General features: G+C 39.5%; 1 protein-coding gene across 1 annotated transcript; it reads left to right on the top strand.

Annotated features, from left to right (window-relative positions):
- Positions 1-413: 413 nt before the first annotated feature.
- LOC124158715 lies at positions 414-26,253 on the top strand. The gene is made up of 3 exons (XM_046533964.1): positions 414-604; positions 15,463-16,932; positions 21,444-26,253. Exons 1-3 carry the CDS (start codon positions 506-508, stop codon positions 22,023-22,025), a joined length of 2,151 nt encoding a protein of 716 aa, XP_046389920.1. The 5' UTR covers positions 414-505; the 3' UTR covers positions 22,026-26,253.
- The last annotated feature ends 1,023 nt before the right edge of the window (positions 26,254-27,276 follow it).

The following is a 27,276-nucleotide window of genomic DNA, read 5'->3' on the forward strand; positions in this document are numbered from 1 at the left end:
GTTATTTATTCATATATTCTACCATACACATCGATACATCCACTGCATAAACGCTCAACAATCGCCCACCGAATCAAATCCGCTCATCTAGATAGCCCTTATAGTACTAGGCATAGGCGGATCTAGGGGGGAGGGCACGGGGGCACGTGCCCCCCCCCCCCCCAGACCATTAAAAAATATGGAAGATTTTAATACGGTCCCATCATAATTGCGTTCGTTTTGTATTACGAGGTATCCTTGTGCCCCCCCCCCCCCCCCCAGAACAAATTCCTGGATCCGCCCCTGTAACCAGGTGAGCGGATTCTATTCAGTGGGCGATTGTTGAGCGTTTATGCAGTGGAGGTATCGACATGGATTAATTTTCTTGAGCGCCGATTAACAGCATTTCTTTCCTCTTTTACATAGGTCGCCTGACTCCGGATAAGATGGCTTGAGCACTTGAGCACTGGGGGAGTGCACTGGTGGGGGTGGCGGCTGGGAGCCCGAGGATCCCGGAGGAGCGAGGATGCCTTGGCTGGCGCTGGCAGTCCCCCTCGTGGCCGTCACTGTCCTAGGCTTGCTGCTCAACGGTTACATCCTCCTTGTCGTCCTTCTCACCAAACAGGTGGGCACGAGCCGACGACAGCACTCATCCATATGCATGAGGAGTTAACGTGGGCATTAGTTCTCCCTTTCTCGGTGAATTTCTCGATGTTATCGCTCGCTTGCCAATGCTTTTTCTGACAGTTACTCGCCATTTGATGAGCGCTTTCACAGTATCTTTCCGCAAAAAAGCCTAATAGAAAGGCATCTTCATTTCGGCAACATTCATCGTCTTAGTTGAGTAACGCACAAATAAATATTTTTCGTGGATCTAATCCCGATTTTCTCCCAACCATGAAAAACTATTAAATCGAAACTTGAAGCACCTACGTGGTGGTAGGGCTCCATATTAATAATGAAGTATTTGATTTGTGTAACCGCTGAAACCGGTAATAAAATAGATTTTTTTATCAACTTGTGGAAGGAAAAATTGTCTTTCATTATTAATATGAAAATCTACGATGTTAATTTTTTTGATTTGATATGGTGTTATCGTTTACTCTACACTGATATTTTTTCGGCGGTTATACGGTTCCTCGCTATTTGGAGAGTGCTGCCAAGGTATCTTTCTAGAAAAGAATTAAATATAAAGACATCTTCATCGCGGTAGTATTTCTCCTTTTAGTTGAGTCACTTACTATTTTAATTTTACGAGGAATTATTCCCGATTGCCTCCCAAACATAACACCAGTTCCATCGTAGCACGAAATTTTGACCAAATTTAAACCTATGGGTATGAGAGGAAAAATGCCAATGAATGCTTTCCCAGGAAGGATGCATAAGAGGTGGTGGATGGGCTGTTATAAAGATGTTTATTATGCTATTTTACGTCAAATTATTATTATTGTTAACTACATGATTAAATTATTTAATATACGGTACGGTTTAAAACCGCTACAGTCTGATTCAATTGCCGATAAATAATACAGAGTAACTTTTAATGTCTTTCTTTAATTAGAGAATAAAAACGATAAAGGCTTCACCTCCCATTAATTGGATTGACCCTTTCGTACAAAAAGGGTAATTAAACGTTCACTTTTAACTTACAAGTTATTTAAATTACCACATAAATCATAAACGTATTTGTTCTAGATAAGTAATCATGAAGGAAAATCGGGAATGACGAAGCATGCTACCGAACGCCACTGTTCACCACTACCTACATTTTTCTTAAAGCTTTACGGTGAAATAAGAAGTAAGAAAGGCTAATCTGCCAGGACTGGTCTTCTTATTAATTCTTGTTAAATAATAATCGTCATTAAATTATACACAAAAGTTTTCTGCGCTATAAACCAACTAATAAAATTTCAGTAGTCACAAATGAAAAAAATATTACTGATCACTTAAAATGAATGCTTTCTTCTTTTTTATATAATTCTCAATATAACTACATAAATTACTTTGTGGTTGCTAAGCTCCACAAAAGTCCACTGAAGACTATCAGATTCTTTTGTACATAATGCCACTATTGCATGGATGCAAGAAGAAAACTTAACTTACATGACTCCTGCCCTACGTTTCCTCAACGCCAACAAAGAGAATTGTTGTCCTACAGAATGTGACTCTCATTCTTTTTTCACGTAGTCAAGGAGAATTTTTACATTAAGAAACATTAATCGGAATAAAAAGACGAAAAATGAATTATCTGAGGAGTGATAGTGATATTTAAATATTATTAAATACACTCTGGTTTCAAATGGATATTCTTTCCATTCCCAGCAGAGTTTTTGTGGTGAAATCAATAGCTCGGTGCAAAAATCTGAGTGCGTATGTACGGTGAGGTACTCTCTACCAATAACAAATCACGGGCAATGACAGAGGGCAGTCAAAAATCCAGCTTAATTCAGGGACGTATTGAAAAGAAAATCCGTATCAGAGTGAGCTTGCTAATTTGAAACGAGCGAAAAAATCTCCACCATTCCAATCCCATTCGCCGCTTCGAAAAAGGATTTATACCTACGATCACTCGGATTGACACCTCTAAGCCAGATGATAGACGTATGGATGAAGGAAATAATTTAAGGCATTATGGCAGAAAAAAAGTGAAACGAAACGAACGAAAAGTAATCATTCAAGCGAAATGCAAAGGTCAACAATAAAAAAAAATTCAGACTTATGAGGTCTAAATTTTCGAGAAATTTCGATTTTCTATAGTTTTTAAAAAGAGGATCGTAGTGTACTAGTCGTATTGTATCATGGTTTGAACGCTTTTATTTGAAATGAAAAAAAATCGACACACCTATATTTTATAAATTTATATCCATACAATGAGTCCTGGATGAAAAAAGTCAAAATAAAATTCATAACGAATATTCCCAATTAATCTTTCAATGAGTTACAATTATGGCACCATCAGGTGTTTTACGTCTTTTGTGTAAAATATGATGAGATTCTTTCCCGGCGTATTAATTGAGTGAAGTCCTCTCGGGATTTCCACCGGTTGATTTGATTTATAGGCACCAACGTTTCAATGAACGCCTCGTTCATCGTCCTCAGGGTGAATAATAAATTTTTACTGATTAAAGAATGTTTATAAGTAACTATAAACAAATTGCAACAATTAAGTTACCCCTGATCGGCCGGAAAAATCTGAATTTTTATGAAACGGTGGGGTTCTATGATTTTTAATTTTCTTTAAAATGGGATTCCACGCATTGCTAATTTTGTATCCAGTGTCCCTATTGAAATTATTTTTATTAAGCCTAATTTCAATGGCCTCCTTAGCGAGCCTGTCCCAGAAGTTGTTGGAACGGCAGATTAATTTGGCGCTATCCCATTTAATTTGGTGATCCCTATTAATGCTATGTTCAGCCACAGCAGACTTATCAGGCTGTCCAAGTCTGAAATGCCTCCGATGCTCCTTAATCCTGGTGGCTATCGTTCTACCAGTCTCCCCCACGTAGATTTGGCCACATTCACAGGAAATCTGGTAGACGCCAGGTGTCATTAGGCCAACGGGGTCTTTTGCCTTCACTAATTGGTCCCTCAGTTTACTAATAGGTTTATGTATTGTCTCTATATTGTATCTTTTGAGAATGTTCGAGATCTTAGTAGATACTGTCGACATATATGGCAGAACGGCCCTGGCTACAGGCTTAGACTCTTCTTTCCCACCCGACAAATTTTCGTTAGAAGTTCTTTTCATGGCCAAAGTGATCTGTCGGTCACTGTATCCATTTTGCCGGAATGTTCTCCTCAAATATCTCATCTCACCTGGAAGACTTTCCGTGTCCGCGATGGCTTTGGCACGATGTACTAAGGTAGAAAGTACCGCCGCTCTGTGAGAAGGGTGGTGATGGCTGCGAGCATTCAGATACAGATCCGTGTGCGTCGGCTTGCGATACACGCTATGTCCCAGGCAACCATTACTCTTCCGGTGGATCAAGATATCGAGGAAAGGAATCTTGCCGTTTATTTCTTTTTCCATAGTAAACTGAATGTTTTTATGTTGGTTATTCATATGTTCTAAAAACTTCATTAAAGCCTCAGACCCATGAGGCCAAATTAGGAAGGTATCATCCACATATCGGAAAAAATACCTTGGGCGTAGCGGAGCTGTGGAGAGTGCCTTTTCTTCAAAATGTTCCATATAAAAATTTGCAATGGCTGGAGATAGAGGGGATCCCATAGGAACTTCGTCCGTCTGCTCGAAAAATTCCTGGTCATATTTGAAATAAGTTGACGTCAGTACGTGATGGAATAGTTTCACCGTGTTGTCATCAAAAATATTCTGCAGCAACTCAATGGTGTCAACGAGTGGCACTCGAGTAAAAAGGGACACAACATCCAAGCTGACCAAAATGTCCGTATCTTTCACTTTAATATCATCCAGGATATTCACAAACTCGGCCGAGTTTTTGACATGGTGTTCACCAAGCCCAACATACGGAGAAAGGAGCCATGTTAAATATTTAGCCAAGTTATAGGTGGGCGAAGCGATAGAACTCACTATCGGTCTTAACGGCACTCCTTTTTTATGGATTTTGGGCAGTCCATAAAGCCTAGGGGGAGCCGGAGCATCAGGTTGTAGATTCTTTGCTTCTTCAGGTGCTAAACCGGACTTCTTGATGAGGGAAATCGTCTTTCTTGTTACCGCTTCTGTGGGGTCTCTATGCAGTTTCCGGTAAGCCTGATCTTCTAGAATATCACGTATTTTATTACGATAATCTTCGGTTTTTAAGATTACGGTGGCGTTCCCCTTGTCTGCTGGCAAGATAGTAACCTCCTCGTTCCCACGAAGGGCTCTGATGGCAGATCGTTCCTCTCTGGATATATTAGGTTTTGGTGGGACGGCCCGACTTAAAACATAGGAAACTTCGACCCTCACTTCTTCGGCCAAATCATCCGGAAGTTTACGAACAGCATTTTCTATTCCACCTACATAATCTAAATATGGGATGGTCTTGGGTGCTGGAGCAAAGTTAAGTCCCTTGGACAATGCCGTAAAAGTTGCCTCGTTAAAACTTTCATTTGTCAAATTAATAACAACACGTTTTGGGTCCAATGGAGGAGCGACAGGCTTAGACTTTGGAAGGCGATCGTACTTACTCTTCTGTCTTATTTTCTCCTTTTCCAATAAAATTTCTCCCATGGCAGTAGTGACTCGGTCAATAAATTCCCAGTCCAGAGGAGAGAGAACCGATGCAATTCGAAGATGTAGTGCCATAAGTTTCTTTGCGTTGCAGTCCAAAAGTCTTCGCTTATCGTGGATTCGTTCACGGACCAAAGCCAAGCTGGTTCTTCTTAGAATGCGGCTTACTGCTGGTGACTTAGTGGACGCACATATCATAGAACCCCACCGTTTCATAAAAATTCAGATTTTTCCGGCCGATCAGGGGTAACTTAATTGTTGCAATTTGTTTATAGTTACTTATAAACATTCTTTAATCAGTAAAAATTTATTATTCACCCTGAGGACGATGAACGAGGCGTTCATTGAAACGTTGGTGCCTATAAATCAAATCAACCGGTGGAAATCCCGAGAGGACTTCACTCAGTCTTTTGTGTAGTTTCCCGTCTTACATTGAGTTCAAATGATTTGACCTCGATATAACTAATTTCTCTTCAGCTATACGTCATATTCATGTATGATTTCAAATTACTACGGAACAAAAGAAAGGGAATCGGAAAACGAAGAGTTAAAATAGCATTTCATTTGTATGTAATTAGGATCCCAGAGATTCATTGCCAAGAAATAACACGCAGGAAAAAAAACGTTGAAAACATCGCTAGAGATGGCATCCACATTCCAATCAGCACCTTACAAGTCAAGTCAGAGCAAGCTTTTACAAAATTCTTGAAATAAAATCTGGATTAAGCCCTAAGAAACAGCATTGAACACAGTTTCAACTTAGGAGCAATTTGCAAAACGTAAAGTTTCACTTAGCCTGCGAATCCTAGGAAATTTAGAAAATGCATCAATTAGATGGTCCGGTATTAAGATATGCGGCATCCACTCAACACTTTACGTCCGCAGAGGTTCCTACAGGCATTGGAGGTCATTGTAAGTTACTTGATTTCCTTCCTAAGCTCATCCTCAAGACGTTGGTCCTTAAAACATAAACACTACGAGCCCATACCTACGGGAATAAACAATAAAAAGGCTATTCGAAGGAATTTATATGATTAATAATGGCATAAAGCAAATAAACAGAATCCTGTAAAAGTCATTTCGTCTTAAGCAAAGCTCAATAATAATCAAAACATGCCATAGACGATAACTTCCTTGTTTAATCATTCATTTTTTGGCTGAAATAAAAATGCATATGGGTTGGTAGCGCTCCACATCTTTTTGCGGTTACTATAGCATTAATGATAAAGAATAGACAAAGAACCTTCATTCTTCATTTTTCACACTGGGGGTTTATTCTTGGTCGTAATAAAGCTTCAGCTATGTCACCATCAAATAAACGGAGGATAGTTTTGTTTCTCTATTATTATCATTATATGGTTACAAATAATTAGTTTCAATAACGAGAAATTGGCTACTTTCCTTAAATACTACGTAAGAAGCACTAAGAGTTTACTTTCCCAGTTATCTCAAAATTTACTAAGAGATGTCGCTAATTTTATCTCACAACACAGCAATGATAAAATGTCCTTTGAATAAATTTTGGCAACAAAAACTGATATACTGTAAAATTAGAAATTTGACTCAAATATCTTTCTTTACTATTTTTACCACTTTTCTTAGTTATCACAAACGAAAACTGGAAACAATCATATCCCAAAGAAAACCCAAGCCACTAAGCCTCTGATTAATTTTTATTTAAGAACGGTGTAATTTCAGCGTGCATTCGTGACGAAATTTATTATTGATAATAGCGCAGTGTTATGAACAAGAATTAGTTCACGAATTTAATTAAGCCCATCAACACTTCATCTGACTCGGTCTGATTTTCGGTTATAAATGAACTTACATAGTCAATCTGTGCTACAGATGGGTGGTCATGAGAAAAAACCGGTATAAGGTTAACCGGTTATTCTGAGTGAGTAGAGTACTAGGGTATTAAAACCATAATTTTTAAGGGTGGCCGGGTCCCCTGAGACCACCCCAGGTTGGGCAGAATCACAGGAAACAAAAGAAGATAAAAAAACACTCACAGTACTAAATAATGCGCCACCGAAAATTTAGTACTGCGAGCGTTTTTTATCTTTTTTGTGTCCTGTGATTCTGCCCAACCTGGGGTATTTTTATGTTATTTATATATATTTACGGAACGGAAATTTAATTCAGATTTTCTAGAAGAGGTGTAAAAATTCATCTTGGAAAATTAATTTCATTGCCATTTTAAATTTTGGATCTCACTGATCTAGTTTCACTTTGGTGATGTTTTATTATATGCTCCTTTTCATTAAATATTTACTGTTACCACCTGGCAAATAGCTTACCTGTAACTTGTATAATAATATAATAAAATAACCCCAACCATAACTGTATAAATCTAGAAACCAGAGACCATTGAATGGATATGATTTTATTGCCTTACAAGTTTTCTTGAATATTACACTATTACTTAAACCATAATGGTATAAAAAATAATATATGTTTTAAGTAATAGTGTAATATTCAAGAAAACGTATGACGGAACACCACATAGTTAGTAATGAGTTACTTAATTTTATTGCCTTCTTTTTTCACGCGTCTTCCGCGCGACTGCAACAGTCATCTACCGTTATCGCACCGACTTCATCATCCCAGAACGGAATAACAATAGGGAACATGCATGAAATTTTTTCATCATGCTAGTTAGTCTTATTGAATTGACGATTTTCTCACGAGTCCAAATATATAAGCCAAAACTCTCCTAGCACTACACAAACGTCATCAAATGCTTATTACAAGTGATAGAATATCGCTTGATGTCACGTGACCTGAAACGCCCTCTGACGTCATCGCACGGTACACCATTCACTTCGCTAAGAGAGTAGAAGGGCAGACTCTTGATTGCAATATATAGAAGTAAAAATCGTCAACGAGCTTTGTAGTAGTTCCTAACAGGACAAGTTGCCTTAATAAGGATTTAAGAAAGCACAATACGACAGTTTACTTTTGGTCGACTTCCATATGGTGGCTGATTTTCTGAAAAATAGCGATTGCTTCCAAATCTCACCAAACAATCCCCTTCATTTGTTTCAACAACGCCTAGGCAACCCAACATATTCACAATCTGCTGTTTGACGTTAAAACAGCAATTATTTTCGCCATATTTGCGTTTGAGCCCCTGCATAGACCGATTTTTTTATCCTCTTCCTCAGTCTGTCATCAGTGGATACCGTGCCGTGACGTCATCCTCCGATGACGTCGTGTTTTCAAGCAGCCGATGAAGATTAATTTTCAAAGACTCATAACTCAGCTAAAAAACATTATTCATCCGCGAAATTTTCGGTGAGTTTATTTGAGATAATAATAATAATAAATTTATTAACCTTCAATTTTACAAGGCAAGTCAATTGTAATGATCAAGTACATAAAAGGTAATAGTCAAGTACATAAAGTCAGTAAAGGATATATACAAGTCAGTACACTATGGTGTACACCAAGGCACAATATAAATTACAATCAAAATACAATATTACATTATAAAATTGACATCCTACAAATATTTGGATTCGAAATCCTGTGGTTTATAATTATACATATAATGTGAAGTCATTTTTGTCTTTAATGAATTCATTTAGTGAATAAAAAGCCTTTACCTATAGCGGTAGGGACCTTAGTATTCTAGTACTTTGAAAAAATTGTGCATGTTCCCCATTGAAGATGTGCATGAGCGCTCGATCAAGGTCATTCGAGGCAGCAGAAAGACTTGAAAACTGGGGGAAATATCGTGAATAAAAAACATGCGATAGGATGAGCGGCATGGTATTCCATTGCGTGACAGTTCATCCAGCCGCTTCCCAGTTGGATCGATTGGAATAGCACGAGATTGGTTCGGGTCTATAGCCACTTCCATACATTTCCCAACATGATCGATTAACCTCGACGTAGGTGATTTCTTTCTCCCCCTATTTTCAGCCCCAAGAATTGAAGAGAATCAATTCAGGAAGAAAAACTAATGAATTCGTGCAATATTCTAGTTTCCCCAAGTTGAAAAAAACGAACTATTTACAGGTAATATCACTTCAGAAACGAGAACATTTAGCTGCAATTGATAACCTTTGAGTGTTTTGAATAAAATATTTATACCCATAAATGATGTTAATGATATTTTTCAACTAACTTCGGGTAAAATTATTACTTTTTAGCGAAGAATTTTGTTGAATTTTTCGAAGTTTGCTGAAAAAATATGGAATTTCCCAAATATATTAATGAATTCGGTTGGGTTCGGCTTTTAATTCCCAATAAGCACCTAAAAAAGCAGTGAGTGTGTTGGATAAAGTGAAATGTGAACCCAAGGTCTGCTCCAGGAACGGAAAAATGATCATCCTAAGGGCTGAAGGGTGTAAGAGAAAGTCGGGTAAGATGCGGAAGCGGGTAAGATGACTAAGTTTATCTCCTATACATTCATGGAAATCAGCATGAGTCCTAGCTGTTCCTGGAACTCGGTCGGTTAGTAACGAAGTTCACACCAAAATACGACGCGCCACATTGTTTTGAGAACATCAGCGATCAAGATATGTTTTCTTCCCGCGCGATTGTAATTTTTGCTGTTCTCAGAGTAAGGTCAGAGTAAAGGATTACTCGATTACGAAATATTTTTACGCTTTCCTAAAATGACCTCAGAATACATCTCGTCACTTAAAGAACCTTGTGTGCAGCAGGTTTTTAGGATAAGCTTGGGTAAAGATAAACAATACGGGGATGCAAGAAAGTAAATAGAGGGACGAAACTCCTCGGTTGTCGTGAAATTAAAAACAAAAAAACATGAGAATTCGTCTAAAAGATAGAAGAATACTTTTTCAAGCATAAATTCTTAAAAGTCCTAAAACAAATCAAGTAATTTGGAGATTTATTTTGAGTGCTACCAGCACCTAAGGGGATAATTATTTTCAATTTTTCGATCACTGTGGCAAGTTTTGATTTGAATACTTGAAAGATGAGATATTGAGTAAATAGCTTAAATATCGTGTATTTGGGTTGTACAGATACCAATCTGATAAACGCCTTTCAGAGGGAGTACGAAGTAAAGTCCTGTCTTCTGTGATGAAGAGGCCATTTAACGCCGCACATTCGTGCTCTGTCGTCAACAAGAAACTCTTGCGAATAGATTGGACGAAAGTGTCAAGATATTCATTGCCGCTGAGGAAAATAACATTAAGAAAGCATTACCTTTTTTCCCTTCCGTGTTTCCTCCGCATTTCTTTTTTTGACGGGTTTTGCAGGACTAAGAAGTCATATGAATTCTGCATCTATGTTCCTCTTATGTTATAGTTCTTGATGTATCTGAAAATTTCTTTCTAATGAAAAAAAATTCTTTTGTGGTTAATTCAAGACATTTTGAGCGCATAAACTTGAAGAAAATATTCAAAAAGCGAGCTCTTTTAAATCAGGGTGGCTTTGCTCAAAATTTCTCAATAAATATGATAAATACTAAATTCAAAAATGTTGTTATCGTGACATTTAAAATTCACCAAGTGAATTTTTCAGAGGGAAGGCCTGTTTTTTTTCATGATAAAATTGCGTACATAATTTTAATATATAAGACTTGAGAAACTGGAAACTCAATATCCCGCTACAAGATGTTTTATCTGTCTCGGGCATCGCACGCATCGCATCGGGGATCGCAAAATCTCACCTAAAATACGACTTTCGTTTTGTCGACAACGGTTTGAGGAGAATATTTTATCTGACACAAGACGCGTGGGGACATGACAGAGAAACGAGAGAAACTGCACTAAGGTCTTTGGAGGAAGCAAAATCTCTTGATTAATGAAACGCTCAGATAATATTGTCCACCCAACTCTGGGGTCGCGACGCAAAAAATTAGACCCCTCCCACGCACACAACCGTTGCTCGAAAAAATAAAAACAACGCCCATCCGAGTCGGATTTTGCTTGAATGCTAATGAGGCTCACGACAGATGTCCACTCAGAGTAGAATCCGCGTTCGTGTAGAGGATATGATAAAATATGTGCGAATTAATCTCACTTCCCTTTAGCCCTGGTCAACAAGGACTTCGGCCGTCCTGCACGGGGAACGAAAAAACCAAAGAGCCACGGCATCCAAAATATAACTTTAAACATAGGATCCATAGCAGGATGCCGAACTCAACAATGCGAGTATACTTTCCTATGGTATATCGCCAAAAGATAAATAAATATGAGTGGGTTGTAAACCAAGGGTTACAATTGATTTTTTTCTCAACAGAGTTAGGTAAAGTTAATTTTTAGAATAAATACACAAAAACCTGGTTGCCAAGGGAAACGAGTGAGTCTCTGCTCTTTGCTGACATCGAGTGGAAAATCAAATGCACTATATCGAATATCTAAGTCATCTCTTTTTTTCCTATACCTAATTTCTGTACGTGACTCTGTGTAGAAAAGAGAAATCACTTGTACCCCTTGGCAGAATAATAAACTGGTATAAATAAATTTCCACTTAAAATAACAAATAAACTACTTCAGCCAAAACATTTTGAAATTCACCATGCCGAAAAACGTTAATTTAAACTGAGAAGATCTAGACTTCGCTTGAATACAAAACGAACACTTAATTCTTGAGTCACTCGAAACAATATAAATTTAAACATTTTTAATTATATTCCATCTTTTCATTCAAGTCTGTAAAATTCTTTGCTAATGATGCAAATGAAAACCATTGATGTCTTTGATAGTAAGTCATTGAAGTAATAGATTATGTTATCATAGTATGCAGCAATAAATACATTCATAGACATGAATTATTAGCTTACTGCGTGTATTTCCAAAGAGGGAGCCTTAGCACCTCGCGGGAGAAAAATTTATAGCAATACCTTTGCATTAAAATATCACAAATTTCTAAACGCACGCCGATTGATATCCGATTTGATCATTATCATAGGAAAATCTATTTGAAAAGACTCCAATCCCATTAATCTACAATTACTCGTTCTGCACCCATTTTAAACCGATCTGATGATTGCGATCAAATGTATGAACAATATATTGATCGAGTACATTATAAGAAAAATGGGGAAACCACAGTTTCAGAAATCGACGACAAATAAAGACCTCTCAAGGATTTTCCTCTGGGTTCTTGCCCCTGCTGGAGGGTTCTCCAAACAGAAACCGAAATGAAAAAGGGGCGAGGAAGAAAGATATGAAGAATATTACCATGGCCAGAAGGCAATGAGCATTATGCCGATATCTCGGAGTAGTGGCATATACTTGGATGGAAAATTAGTTTGTAACACAAGGACCTTCCCGGATACGAATGAATCTTAAGGAGGATTCCATTTCCCCATGTTAACGTAGCAATGGAAATAAATAAGACAATTTTATTATTAAGCCATTAGTCGAACAACCCCTTGATGCCGGGCAGGATAAAATCCAATTTCATTTTTGAGTGAATTATTTACAGTTTAAAACCGTGAAACAGTATAAAGACTTGCATCCTCTGAATTTTCTCAATCACTTTTGGAAACTGAAAGAGTTGTTTGCATGAAGAAATCATCGTGTATGAATTTTTGGAAATATTTGGGAGATGATAAAGAGAGAGAATTGGAGACAATTCGAAATGAAAGCCAGTTAAGCAAATTAAGAGACAAAATTTCATGAAATGAGTTGTAAGCGGTGAATTTGTGTGATCATTGCATTGAAGCCTTGAAAATGAAAAAATATATTTTATAATTGGCCATGCAAGTGTATTTTTTTTATTTGCAAAAACATATCCAGTAGATACTCCAAGAGCAAGTCTACAAATATAATAACAGGTCAAGAAGAAATTTCTCTCAATCATCCAATCCTTCCTCATCATTTAACTAACTACATTATAGTAGAATTACATGAATAAAGGCAATATAGTGAGTACAATTATATAATGCAAATGGCTTGATGATCAAGCCATTTAACTCTTTCATTTCAACTTCATACCTTCTATTTTCAAAGTTCTAAATTCTTGCATGGCAGCTTTCATTTAAAAACGCTCTGACGAATTTCCAGTTTAATTTAAGCACAATAGATAAAACCGTGGCTGCGGACGATCACCGCATCGATATACGACAGTAAATCGCATTTGTATTGGAGAAACAGAGTTTTGGTCCGATTGTCGCACAAAGCGAGTAGCGTCACCTAGCTCCCGATTGTATTGTTCCATCGACGCGCTCCGGGAATACAGCGATGACGCCTCGAAGCGAACATCGTTCCAACGTCAATCAAAACAAGCGCTTCTGCCTGCAGCAGTTGATACCAGTTGAAGCGTTCCAATCCATTATGATGGCGGTAAGCCTAACGCTTTGATGTAGGATCGGCATATTCTGATGCCGTGGATCTCCAGAGCAATTCAAACGAGTACTGAAACGCAACCCAAGTACAAAAAATGCCTTTCGAATAGGTTTTAAATATGTACATATCCATTGCATTTACAAGCATCCATATCGGTAAAAATACAAAAATATATTTCACAAATTCCTTTACATAGTACACTTGGAGGTAAAAGTAAAATATAACATGAATCGCAGGGAATGAAAACTAAATGGCATGATTTAGATTCCAGAACTCGAGGTAAGTGCCACTGGTAAACCGATCAATAGATCCGTCCATATTAAAAAATTTCCTTTTCGCCACATAAAATCATGTGAGGGGCAGTATCCATTACGATGCAGATGAAGATGCATATTCACGCAGGTTCATGAACAAAGTCTGAGATATATCAAAACACTTGGAAACCATGAATTCTGGAACGCAATAATTACTTTCCCTTGAAGCGCCGCTAATGTTGACAACTTAATTAATACAAATTGATGATAAGTCACCTCGTCGCATTGAAAATTACCGCAGAGAGTAATGCGAATTTGAATTATTCAGAGCAATGACATTTAATTCATTCCATAAGGAAATTGTACCTAACAAACCTTTTGAGTGCCTTCAAGTGCCTTCTGCCCAAAACCATATACCGATCGTCTCTGATGTTCTACAACAAATGAAAGCTTTAACTATTCCACAGTGAAGTTAAGCCGTTGCAATATTTCGGATTGTAAGCGGAACTAAGGTGAGGGATTATAAGGAATGAAGAAGGAATCTGGAAATAGAATAGAAGTTCGCTGAAACCCATCCCGAAGTTCGCTCTGAGAAAATGGCTTGTTACTGTAACTGGCTAACACACCTGACCGGCAAACTGGAGATCCAGGCTTCGATTAGAACTCCGGCAAAGTCAAATATTTTTTCATGAGGTACTTCATCTTTCAGTGTAGAAGAACAGCCTAGGAATCCACGGCGGAGTGTTAAACGCCGCAGATCATGATGATTTTTCAAAAGATCCAAGGTACATACATATGATAGCTCTCTTTTCCGTCTAAAATCGGAAGAATTGAATGCATGGTGGTGTTATCCAGATTAAAGAGATCCAGTAGTGAAGGCTTATCTTACGTAATGACGCACCTCGTAAAACAGTGCAAGGATTGACAAACAACAGTCCTCAATTCTCCAAATTCCATGCCATTACTGGTATTACCCTGTGGTATCTTCTTAGACATACAACAAGACCATACCCCTTGTCTCCCTCAATGTGCTCCCCATTATGTTTCCTACGTAATTGCAGCTCTACTTCCGAATTCGCCCGATAGTTGGCGTCGTACTTCCAATGTCTTCCATTCTTCCGGTGCTACCGCATCGGTTCATGGGCGTACCCAGGAGGTGGCAAGGGGGCAACTGCCGCCCTAGAAGCGAAAATAAATTTATTCCAAAACAAGAGTTATGAACAAATTTTCCTTTTGAAGGAAAATGATATTAGTATAAGACATGGAACTAAAATAAAAATCATTATTTTTTTCAAGCAAATAATTATAAAAAATAATAAATTGCTGCCATAATATCCTTAAAAATTTTGGTTTCATTAACCTTTTCTGTGCAAAAAAGTTACTACTTGAAAGACCACAGCCATTTTTACTCCCCCCCCCCCCTGGTTTTGGTTCTGGGTACGACCATGCATCGGTTGTTGGTTTTAAGACAACACTATTGCCAACGTCTTCTGGTCGAAGATGAAACTGTTGTCTTGAAACCAACAACCGATGCGGTAGCACCGGAAGAATGGAAGACATTGGAACTTCCACACCATGGAAACCTACGTAGTGACATGGCGTCTTACTTGTCTGATTTTTGGATTGCAGCGCCAAAATTCATGCGTCTTCTCCTTGGGATCATTGAAGTTAAAAGCGCTTTTTTTCTCCTAATCTTCAGAATGCCTCCTACAGCATCGCATCGCCTTTCTCTAACAATTATTTTCTCCATTCCCTTTAACAGGTTCACACCGCCAACACTCTCTTGCTGCTGCACCTCGGCGCCGTCGACGTCCTTCTCTGCGCCCTCTTCCTTCTCTTCGCGGCACCCGGAGCCCTGGGAGCCCGTGGACCCGCCGACGCCGCTTCATCCTGGGCCTCCACGCCGCCTCTCTGCTCCCTGCACTCCTTCCTCGCCGCCCTTCTGCACCCCCTGGCCCTCTGGACCGTGTGCGGCCTCAACTGCGACCGCTGCGCCGCCATCGCCGCCCCTCTTCACTACGCCCGCCTCGTCTCGACACGCAGGGCCGCCATCTTCCTCCTGTCCACCTGGGTGCTGTGCCTCGCCGTCGCCTTGCCCTCCCTGTTCCTCCCGCAGGCGTCTCCCGCACCCCCTTCCCCTCCTACCGGCTACCTTTCGAACGTGGGCAACGTCACGACCGAAGACCCCGACTGGAACTTCACCGCGACCCCTCAACCCTGTTCCCCAGGGCCAAGTTCGGCATCGCACGCCCCTTACATACTGCTTCTCATCCTCGGGACCTGCTCCTCGGAGTGGTACACCCAAGGCGATCAGTCCCCGAGGATCCCTCCTCCACCCCTGTCCCCCTGGTATCCTTCGGCGTACACAGCCCTGACGCTCCTGCTGCCCGCCGGCTTGATCCTCGCCTGCAACGTCAAAGTCCTGACGATAGCCCGGTACCACCGCCACCGGATCGCGGCCGCCATATTCGAGGTAACCCTTTCGGCTCAGGTGACCATCACCCACCAGCGGAACCCCTTCCCGCTGACCAAACCGCGCGCCCCCGCGTCCGGTCCCGGGGGCTGGATCGGCGGCGGTCTCTTCGGCAACCGCCGCTCTGCCCTCCTGACCGTGGTCCAGCTCATCGGCTCCCTCCTCCTCTTGTACTTTCCCTTCTACTCCGTGATGATGTGGCACTCGTTCCAAGGGGTCGCCGGCGGTGGTCCGGGCGATTCCGGAGGAGTTCCCCCGCTGCTCCTCACCGCCTCCTCCGCACTCCTCGCCTGCTCCCCTCCCGTGAACGGCTTCATCTACGGGGTTCGTAGCAAGGTCTTGCGCCGGACCTTCGCCAACTACTGGCGCAAGCAGATGTCGAAGAGCGCGGTCAACCAGGAGATCCAGGCTAGGACTCCGTCGACCTGCGGCTCCCGGCGACCGTCCCTGACGCCCCTCGGACTGCAGAGGAGGGCCTCGATGGACGCTTGCCTAGGGTTCCCAGCCCTTCCTCCGGCACCGCCGTCCGCGGCCTCCACGTCTTCGTCATCGTCGGCCGGGTCCTCGGCAGGGCCCAGGGCGGGTCCTCCCAAGCCGAGGATCACTCGCGTGGCTTCGGAGCTGTCCTGGAGGCCCCTCGGCGTGGCCTCGCCGATAGCGGGGGTGGCGCCGGTCCACCTGCCGAGGAGGACGAGGTCCTTCCGGGAGCGGAGGACGACCACCACCGGACTCCACACTCTGCAGGCAATGTTGCCAGATGTACTGCGCACATTCCTTTATTTTGAGTTTGCAAGGCATGAGGTTTCCTGGCGTTTGGTGCTCCCGTTAAGTTTTGCCTTCTGCTTTTAGTGCTATAGACACTGCTTTTGGTTTTTGCCTCACAATGCATCACTAACCTTGAAGCGATTCAGCATTTTATTCTAGTCGCCTTGACATTGCTTTGATAAAGTAATCTTCCAGTCCTTTGCAGAAATCCCGTTTACCATACGAAGACAGTAAAAAGTACCTGTCATGCACAACCTACACTATTGATCAGATTTTACCTAAGAAGAAAAAAGTCAATTGGATATGCCAAGTAGACCCGTTTGTATCTTCCCAACCATCATTTTATAGCTAAAACACTCATACAAATACACAGCCTTTTTCCACTGAAATCGCCAACCATAATTACATGGCACATGTTTTACTGCACATTATAGATATTTTGTGTCACACTACTGTATATTCCCCACACAAAGCTTACCATCACAATTCAGAGTCATACATGTGTTTTAGATATCCATGGGCTGCTCACAGTAAAAAAAAACGATACGGCACTGAAGAGCAACTTAATAAATATATGTTGCACTTCACTGAGATTTATTTTTAGATCAATCAATGCCACAATTCCATCAAAAACAACAAGTTAACTTTATTCTTCCCTCACCTTCATTCAAGAACACTTCCAGGACCGTAAAACACGGCCAACTTATAACTCTCCTTCACCAACTAAACTCAGATGACAATTTTAAGGAAATGTTTATTCCATAACGCAAGGAGATAAAGCTTTAAAATCAGTATCGTAAGCTCAATGGCATGTAAGCAGCACACAGAAGTTTTGGTTTCAGTTCTCTTCAATTTCTCTAGCTCGGAGAGCTTGTCTTTAAAGGCCACCACTACAACTCCTTTTTCCGTAACTGTGCGACAGGTTCCCACTCTGCAGAGGTGCGAGTCTTCCGTGGGATGTCACAGGGACGTCCATGCTAACAGTTCCACAGCACCATTCCTGGGCAGAAGCCAGTATTTTCTACAAAGGGTTTTGGGTTACTACCACCACGGCAGGGCAGGCTTTGGAGGGGGCCATTTCGCTAATTCCCACAACGCTCACCAGTTGGCGGGAGGAGGCAACAGCGCCACTAGGAGGCGATCGCCTCGCATCATGGTCACCCGTGCACTATCTCAGGTACGAAAAATATGTAAGCCCCAGTTAAAAAATAAATTCTGCAAGTAACGAAGTGTTTTTCACTGCTAATATGGAGCCCTTCCACCACGTGAAAGCTTCAAGTTTCGATTTAAGAAGTAAAAGAGTTCGGATCCATTCCCCCGATATCGGCATTATTAGAGTGAATATGGTAATCTTATGTTGAAGAAATAGTAGATAGCCTCATGCGGCTCCATTGGGTATGACAACACCTCTCAGCCAAGGGCGGTCTGGCCAGGGCGGATGGTCGGCAATCGCTGAGGGCCCTGAGCTTAGGGGGGGGGGGGGGCCACAACGCTCACGTCGTTCGTCAATCGTACATAGACTCGGATCACTTGAGCCAAGCTTTTTTAAATTGTAAATCATATTACTATAAAATTCTACGTTTTCATTAGTTGCTTTATTTACAACACACTCGGAGTAAAAATAATGCATAAAAAAATAAATGAAACAAAGGTGTAAAACCTTATGCTTTTTTGAAAGGGTTATTCAAAAAGGTTATGTTATAGGTATTTTAGATTTAAGTGCAGTGAAAGGAGAAAATTTACTAAATGCACAATAGAACCGTATTAAATAATTACATTTGTAAAGCCAAAAAATTCTCCATTTTGTGGTATTTTTTTCTTAGAAAATTGCAATTTTTAATAAACTTTTCTGCTGTTTTTAAGAGCCACAATAGCGTCAAAATCCATTTCCGCGCATGCAATTTCCTCAAATATTCTGGAGAGGACCCCCATCATGAGACCCAGCCGAGGTCCCCAATCACCCCAAACCTGCTCTTAGCATCGAAAAGTAATTAAAGTAGAGAGATTTAATTAAAAATAAACGCAAACTTGCAAGCGCGGTGATTCAATCAGAAATGATGAAGTTTTCTTGCAAATTATGGGATAAAAAGTACAGTACTAGCAAAAGAAACATCAGGAAATAGAACGCTGAGGATAAAAGAAGAGCCTTCAAGATTTGGCACACTTAAAATAAATTAATCAAAAACATTTCATTTTCACAAGCCGCCAAAGAAAAGGACAAAGTCACTATATACTCCCTTTCCGCCGTCAGCAACATTGAAATAACGCAATGATCATGCATCTAGATGGGTTTTGTTAAAACGGGTAAAGCTTTTTAAAAAAAAAACATAAAACGCTAATGACTTACGCACACTAGAACTCAGAGGAGTATTTATTGCCCCGCGATGGGGAAGGGAAACTCTTTCTACTCGGCAACTGAAGCAAAACTTATCCAAAGAGGTTACCGCAAGTGTTGCTTAAATTACGTATTAATTAGAGCATAGGCGGATCCAGGGGGGGGCACGGGGGCACGTGCCCCCCCCCCCCCCCCCAGACACTCAAAAATATGCAAGATTTTTAATACGGTCCCATCATCGTTGCATTCGTTTTGTATAACGAGGTATCCTTGTGCCCCACCCAGAACAAAATCCTGGATACGGCCTTGCTTGTGCCCCTCCCAGAAAAAAAATCCTGGATCCGCCCCTGAATTAGAGCGTATCAGGCGACTATACCTTTCAAAATTTCGCAACTCAACATTGCAAGTTCTTTTTTCTTTTCAAAGGGATTAGATAAAACCTTTTCTTTACTTTCGACAACGCGAAAAATGACTGGAATTTAACTTAACTTAACGCATATACTGAAAATATAAATCATAATATTTATTTACTTTGTAGAACTTTGGGAACCAAACTTAGTGAAATTAATCCAAACAACAAACTAACAAATATTTCGCGCTAAAGCTACTCTAACCTACTGCTTTTTTGGAATCTTTAACGCTTTTTAAATGCTTAAAATCTATACTAAGGTTTCTAGTTAACATGAAACTCCATTAAAAACTCCAGAAAATTTCTAATATTATTTTCGAAGATTAATGGGCCATACACGAGATATGATGGGTATCTAACATGGCTTAATGATTATTGGAAGTAATAAGAGTCATAATAATACTGATCAAGTCGAATTATATCATTGCATAATATATTAGAAAGTAATAATACAAGGCAATAAAGTCTCTACATGTAAGGGTGTAGAGCTATTTGTATTCTCCCAAAGGGTGATTGTCGTCATTGTTGCCGATGGGGTAATGTTTCGAAAATCGAGTCGAGTTTCATCCTCAGGCCAGATGTTAAGTTGGTAAAACTAAATGTTACCAGTAACCGGGACGTCAAAACTTATATAAGAAGATTCCAGTCAATTTCACAGAATAAGCATTAACCCAAGGGATGAAGCTTGAGTCGAGTCTCCAATTTCGCGGGGCGTCGACAACAATGACCGCTATCACCCAATGGAAAGCCGCGTAGCCTTCCACGAAGCAATATTACGGAGAATCACCAGGCCATACTCCTCCCTATCTTTTATTCTGTTTAATATAGATAACCTAATACACGAATTGCGATGGTCCATGATCAGGTAAAGTCATTTCTGTACATCAACAGCAGTATTCATCGAGTATCATTTATATGTTTTCCCATAAATTTTTGACGGGACTTGAGCGAGAAACCCAAAGTTAAGGTGCATTAAAAAAAACTTTCAAAATCATTCTTACGTGCGAAAATACCCCTTCGATACGGCTCTGATTTCTAATGAGCCATTAAACAATAGTTCGTTGCTATTTCATTCGGTTGGATATTTCTCTCTAATTTTGTCATCCTGAAGTACTATTATATCTAATAAACAAGAGTTTGAACACATAGCAAGTCTGGTGCACCATTATATCAAAATACAGCACCCAATTTTTGATCATTTAAAGTATCACTATGCAAGGGATTCGTGAAAGGAGTTAAACATGGGTCAGAAAAAATTAACAAAAATAACTAGGGAATCCTTTACTTCATAACGAAATGCAAAAAAACTTTATAATTCCATATCACTTTAATACTTTGCGACCTTGGTTTCGACATAGCACGTTGTAATCTGGTGAGTAGATAATGACGTGCCACGCCTAATAAGCCTAGGCATGAAATTTACGTGGAATTCTAAAAAAAAAAGTTTTTTTTACATTTCACTGATTTCACTATGTTAAGTCACGCCATAGACAACGAATTAAAATCCTTTAGTTCGTTTTGCTATTATTTTTGCCTATATATTAAATTTCCGGGCCACCCTAATATTAGGAATTTCATTAGATGATATCATATCATAGAGCTTGACATGTATCGGTGTCTATAAATGCCACTAACACCGATTCAACCCGCAAATCTCTGCTTTTGTTTGCCTAAAAATAATATGCTACTAATATTAGTTATTTTAATGCCTTTGATGAATTCCACTCTCTCCCACACCCCAATCGCCCTCCCACCCAAAAGGAGGAAGGCAAGGAAGCCGAGTCGGAGGCGCCATGCGCCGTCGCCCCAGAGAGGCGCCTGTCCTCGTCTACCACCACCCTCCTCGAGAGGAGACTCAGCCGGGAGCAGACCTTCTCTTCCGGGGAGAGCCCGGAGGACGACAGCGCCGCGGAGGCGCTGGGAACCGGAGGGGTCCGGTGGAGGATTGGATCGGACTCGGCCGCCACGGACGAAATCAGCGTGTCCAAAGAGAACGGACGGGAGGAGCAGGAGGACGTGGAGCCGGCTGGTGACCCCGACGAAGCCGGCGAGGACAAACCAGCGGGTTCCCCTAGGCTTTACACGTCCCTGGACAGCATACTAGTCAGCGGAGGAAGTAACGGAGCCGGCGAGGGAGGGCATGTCAACCAGGATGGTCCAAACGAGGACGACGCCTCGGTGCCCGCCTCGGTCGCAGGTCAGGGAAGGCCGAAGGTCAGGGGTTCGACGGCACCCAGGAAGATAAGATTCGGGGTTGGCGATCAGGTCCATCACTCCTGGCCCAGCAGGACGAGGGGAGGAGGAGGTGGGGTCGGAGCGAACGACCGGAGTTTGCAGGCGTGAAGGAAGTATTACTCGCAATTGAAACAGTAAAATAAAAATATTAAATTAAGGTCTACTTGGTAAAAAAAAGAGTTTTAAAAATAATAGAGAGATGGAGAAACTGTGTCGTGTTTTTATCGTATTATTAAGTGTGTGTGGATGTGCACATTATGGCGAGAAACATGGTGCGTGCCTCCGTATGTCTTTCTATCAATGTTCCTCGTAACCTCGTCTGTCTCTCTCTCCCTGCAAAAGCAATCTTCATCAGTGTGTGAGGTGTATGTGGACACTATTCTTGTGTTTGATAACTGTGCATCTCTAGGCTGCTCTATTCTTTAATGTCGTCCCGATCGGCAGAGATGTCCGCTCGCTACTGGTGATGGACGCGACTGTGTGTAACCGAAAACTTCCACGAAATACGTTGCTTCGTGCTTAACGGCAACATGGAGGCATCCCGCTTGATATTATTTCATTATCAATACCTCCTTTGTCCTACAAGTCCGATATATGGCAGTTCCACAACATAAGGTAATACTGCCAACAAGATCCGTGCTTGCATGGCAACTGAAGTGATATATTCAAACCTATTTCCCGAAAAAAAATTTTACCATCTCTTTCACATCCACCGATCATTTTCTGATAGTTCATCCATTATCGTCTGATTTTAATAAATACAGCGCTCGAGGACTGTAATACTTTGGCTAGTTTTTTTTATTTTGATTTCTCCCATTTCAAATACGCACGTGTTTTATGATTTTAAAAATAGTTCGGAAAAAATGATCACCTGATTAATTGATCTCTTATGATGATCATTATTAATTTAATTTATAATAATGATATAATATTAATTAATTAAATAAACAACGCACAACTTCAATATTGCCCCTAAAAAACTATCTTCTACGGGATGGCTCAACGGAACCTTTCTGTAGTTGGAAATAATATAACACTTTTTAATTTTCCAAATGATATCAGCCATTGACACGGTTTGAACAGTGATTTTAATTCTTCCTTTAAGAGGATACCGCGGAATAGTGTCAGAAATGTTCATACTACTATTTATTGAGTCAAGTCAATGGTCACAAATCCATATATGGACATGTTCAAATTTCACAAACTATTCTAAGTTGAGTTACCTTTTAATTTTCTAATAAAGCATTTTCCAGTCTTTGACTTAACCCCAAACATTATACCAGCATGATATTAGGTGAATCTTCATGGCACACAAATAGAATTTATAAAGGAGTGTATCCTAAATCAGTGATAGAAAACCGACTCTTTATAATTAATGTTAGGCTTATTTCACATTACTTCAACATACCACTAAACCCGACCGCCTACGATTCCCTTCTAATTTAGAACTTTTACATTATCTTCGGTGCAAGGAAAAAATGCCATTTTTTCAGAGGCTTTTAAACATTAATAAGAAAATTACGGGACACAAAATTAGGGAATTTTGAGAAATATTAGCGGGCCTATCAACAGGCAAACGTTTTTTAGTACGTATATATAACGTAGATACATCGTTTAAAAATAGATTTTTGTAAATGAACCACATAGATTTAAGCTATAATGACACTTCGCCTAGGTACCTATTATATTATGTTTTAAACCAAGGCCGTTGGCTTCACGTCATCGACCTTAGTATCCAAAATCCCTTATAATTTTTTTTTATTATATTTCCCGAGGGTTTTTCTACATCCTCCTTTTACTCCAAAACTATTAGAAGGGCGAATAATTGGCACCATCCTCAAAGAAAGTCACAAAAAATTCACCACGCCATCAAAATTCATAATCAGCACTATTGTTTAAAGATGCTCACTTGGGCAACCAATGACCTCTGCTTTAAAAATTCAAACAAATAGGCCACAAAGAGTTGCATTTTTATTATTCAGTTTTCAAAGATGTATGCTTGATGCAGAATCTACATTAAAAACAGAGTTAAAGGTCACCAAAAATATATGGACATGCGGTTATATATATGGACATGTTCAAATTTCACAAAATATTCTAAATTTGGTATCCCGTAGTTTTCTTACTAACTACTGTAACACTCAGAAAATTAAGACTTCATACGCTAATTTAAATGGGCCATTCATAAGCCAAGTTTAAATAGGTGAAGACGTGTTTCTTCCTTGACTCGTGTGGAATGACTGCACATTTAAAAGACACGATATAACTGGTATTTTTCACCTATATTTATTTGCGTATGGGAGCAAATTCTACGTACTATGGACATAAAATAGCAGAATGTACAAACCTAGGTTTTGATCTGGAATCCAAGTGAGAATTGATTTTATAAGGATAAAACTTAAATGGTATGGTATCCATGAGCAACTTCTAAAATTTATACTTTTGCTGCCTTCAAAGTATTTTCATCAAAGTTATATTTTTACCATACGACTGAAAATATGTAATTACTTTAAATGGTAAATTTACTGGAGTAAATATGTTTTTCCACGGATAACATTACGGTATTAGTTCCTTCAACCGCAAAGAAAGAAAAGTTTTCTCCCTTGAGGTATTCGGTCTAAAAATGTCAGCTTCATAGGATGACTGCAGTCGACAGTAGCAAAACGACACGAAAAGTCAGCATTTTAACGGTTTTTGGAATACGTCGCTTTTATTTTATCACAATGACCGTTTTTACTGTATTTATGGGAAAATTATATCTTTTCTTCGATAATTTCAATTCGATTTTCGAATTATTGAAACTGGGGGAAAATACATGTATAAAACGATGAGAATCATAGAAATCTGACGTGTCGTAGTGCGTTCTAAAATCATCATTTTAGATAATGACAAGATTAGACCATTAACGTAATAGGTGACGGGTCAATCTTCAATTTTGTAGGAAAGATGAGTCTTGTACTTGAGCGGATTTTTAATATTAGGCGGCAGACCGCAGGCAAATGAGGTTATATTGTGAGTAATGTTGTATTCGTAAGGGAATATAAACCTTAAACTTCATGTAAATCACTATGGTGTCAACACCAATAATGTAGAAATACGAGTAAAGACTCTTAAAGAGTATGTTAGCGATATAGTATACGCTCTATCGGTGAATAGGTAAGTAGAAAAAAATAACAGAGCATAAAACCGAAAAAGGAGTCTTGTAGTTAACATGTGAGTGTGTATGTGTCGTTATATTCTTAATCGTACATTTGGGTCCGCATAGTAATGTTTTAGATTATTTTTGTGTAAAAATTCGATTTTCGAACCCAGCTTTGGCAGTAGGTTGACTCTTCGCATACATATATGTACGACTGTAGAGAAAATATGGATAAAATATACAGAATTGGCGTCATATTTCAGTAACCCGTTTGCATACCAGATTTGTCGGTTGTTCTCTTTTCACTTCAATAGTCAGTCACGAGGATTACAAACAAAAAAAAACCTTTGTCCTCAAGCTGATTTTTCGAAGGGCAATACTTCGCCAATGAAAATTTATGATTTTCTGGCTTTCAAATATTTTCTACTTAGCAAGTCTAACATAAACGATATGACATACACGCACCAGAATTGCCTGAATCAATTTACTTCTTCAGCGAACCAGTTGATAATCACCAATCTATCAATGCAAAATTATAATTGATCTTTCCATTGCTTTTATTAAATGGCCGTCTATCGTGTGAAAATTAAAGTACACTGATGAATTCAGCCGAAAAAATGTTTTTTTTACACAATATGGCTTTCTAACTTTCAATTCACTGTCGAAACTATGCGAGTGAATTACCGAACTAAAAATTCAAGTGAATTCTTCAAATTGCAGAGTTACTACATAATAACAACGTAGATTTAATCGCATCTCAACGTAAGTATAATGAAAGCAGGGTGGCGTAAATATTGCAAAAATTACCCAGTGTGAGACTTCTAATTTCTAATCGCAGGCTGAAATCGTACGCATTTGACCTCCAGTAGTTTCAGTTCATTGATACATTAACGAACATTGATGTTTCAAATTTTAACACATTTTTAATGATGCTCTAAAGATTGGAGATCACTTAAAAATAAATAGTCCTTTTCTGCAACTCAAAGCCTTTGATTTCGGATAAATACTATGAAGATGTGTATATAGTGGATACTTATTGTTCGTGGTCCAAATTTTGAGAATGCATTTTATATGAGCATGATGAATTATAATTTATTCATTTCTAAAATATTCAGACAAAAATGGTCAGAATTCACTCACATAGACGGAGGAGTTCATAAGTTCTTTCAAATAATTACAGTTATATACAATAGGTAATATATCAATATAACACCCACTTTGTTATTCATTTCACCCAACAGCATGATGATGGTAATGAACTAATAAACGGAATAATTTAAAATTGCTACCTCATGAACTGTTAGCTCAGAAAGGGAACAGAGATTTCATGTATTCTCTTAGATTTTAATAATTACAGAATACGTTTACCCATTCATTAAATAAGAAGAAAATATCCACTGCTCTTGATTCATTCCACGACAATATATGTTAAGATGGCTTTTTAAAGATACTATACAAAATAATTACAGCTGCAAGGAAACTCAAGTACGATTTCGATAAAAATTTGTTCAATCAATCTCTCTGTCTACTTAGACCGGCCACTTTTAGCACAGATAGATTAATAAATATGACGTCCAATGAAATACCGCGCTGTGTATGTACCTGGTATGAACGTGGAGAATTTTTCAAATAATTTTTACGCACAGACATTACACTTTTTTTCGATGCTAAACTACGTGGTCAGAAATGTTTCTATGTGTCCCGTACAGTGTTAGTCATGCAATTTTTACTTGTCCTTCAAATTAAAATGTATGACACACCTATCCTTACAAACTACCGTCAATTGATGGAGTTGTTTCCTTCGCCATGATCAGACCACAACTTACCGATACGGCGCATACGAAATTGCGCTGTAATTTTAGATTGAATAATAACATGATTTAATATTTTAAAATAGACTATCCGTGTTCCCACCTAAAAAAATATTGAAAATATAAAAAAATACCGAAAACTACAGCTATATTTTCCATGGTCGCGCCTATCACAGAAAGCGAGCATACTGCCGTGAGGGTTTTCCGGACCAATGAGAGAAAACGCCTGTCATGACCCTCTTGAGGTACACCGTTGCTTTAGAACAGTAGAATTGTGTAGACGTATAGAACGTTGTGCATTCGTGGGTGAGAGCATATGTCTTTCTCCTCATGAACCTCGAAACAACGTTGTTGAAAAGAGAATTGCTGGATTGATTGTGTCCAATTGGTCTGGAGAAATTTCTTGGGT

This window comes from Ischnura elegans, chromosome 5 (genome assembly GCF_921293095.1).
Source record: "Ischnura elegans chromosome 5, ioIscEleg1.1, whole genome shotgun sequence".
Taxonomy (NCBI): Eukaryota; Metazoa; Arthropoda; class Insecta; order Odonata; family Coenagrionidae; genus Ischnura; species Ischnura elegans.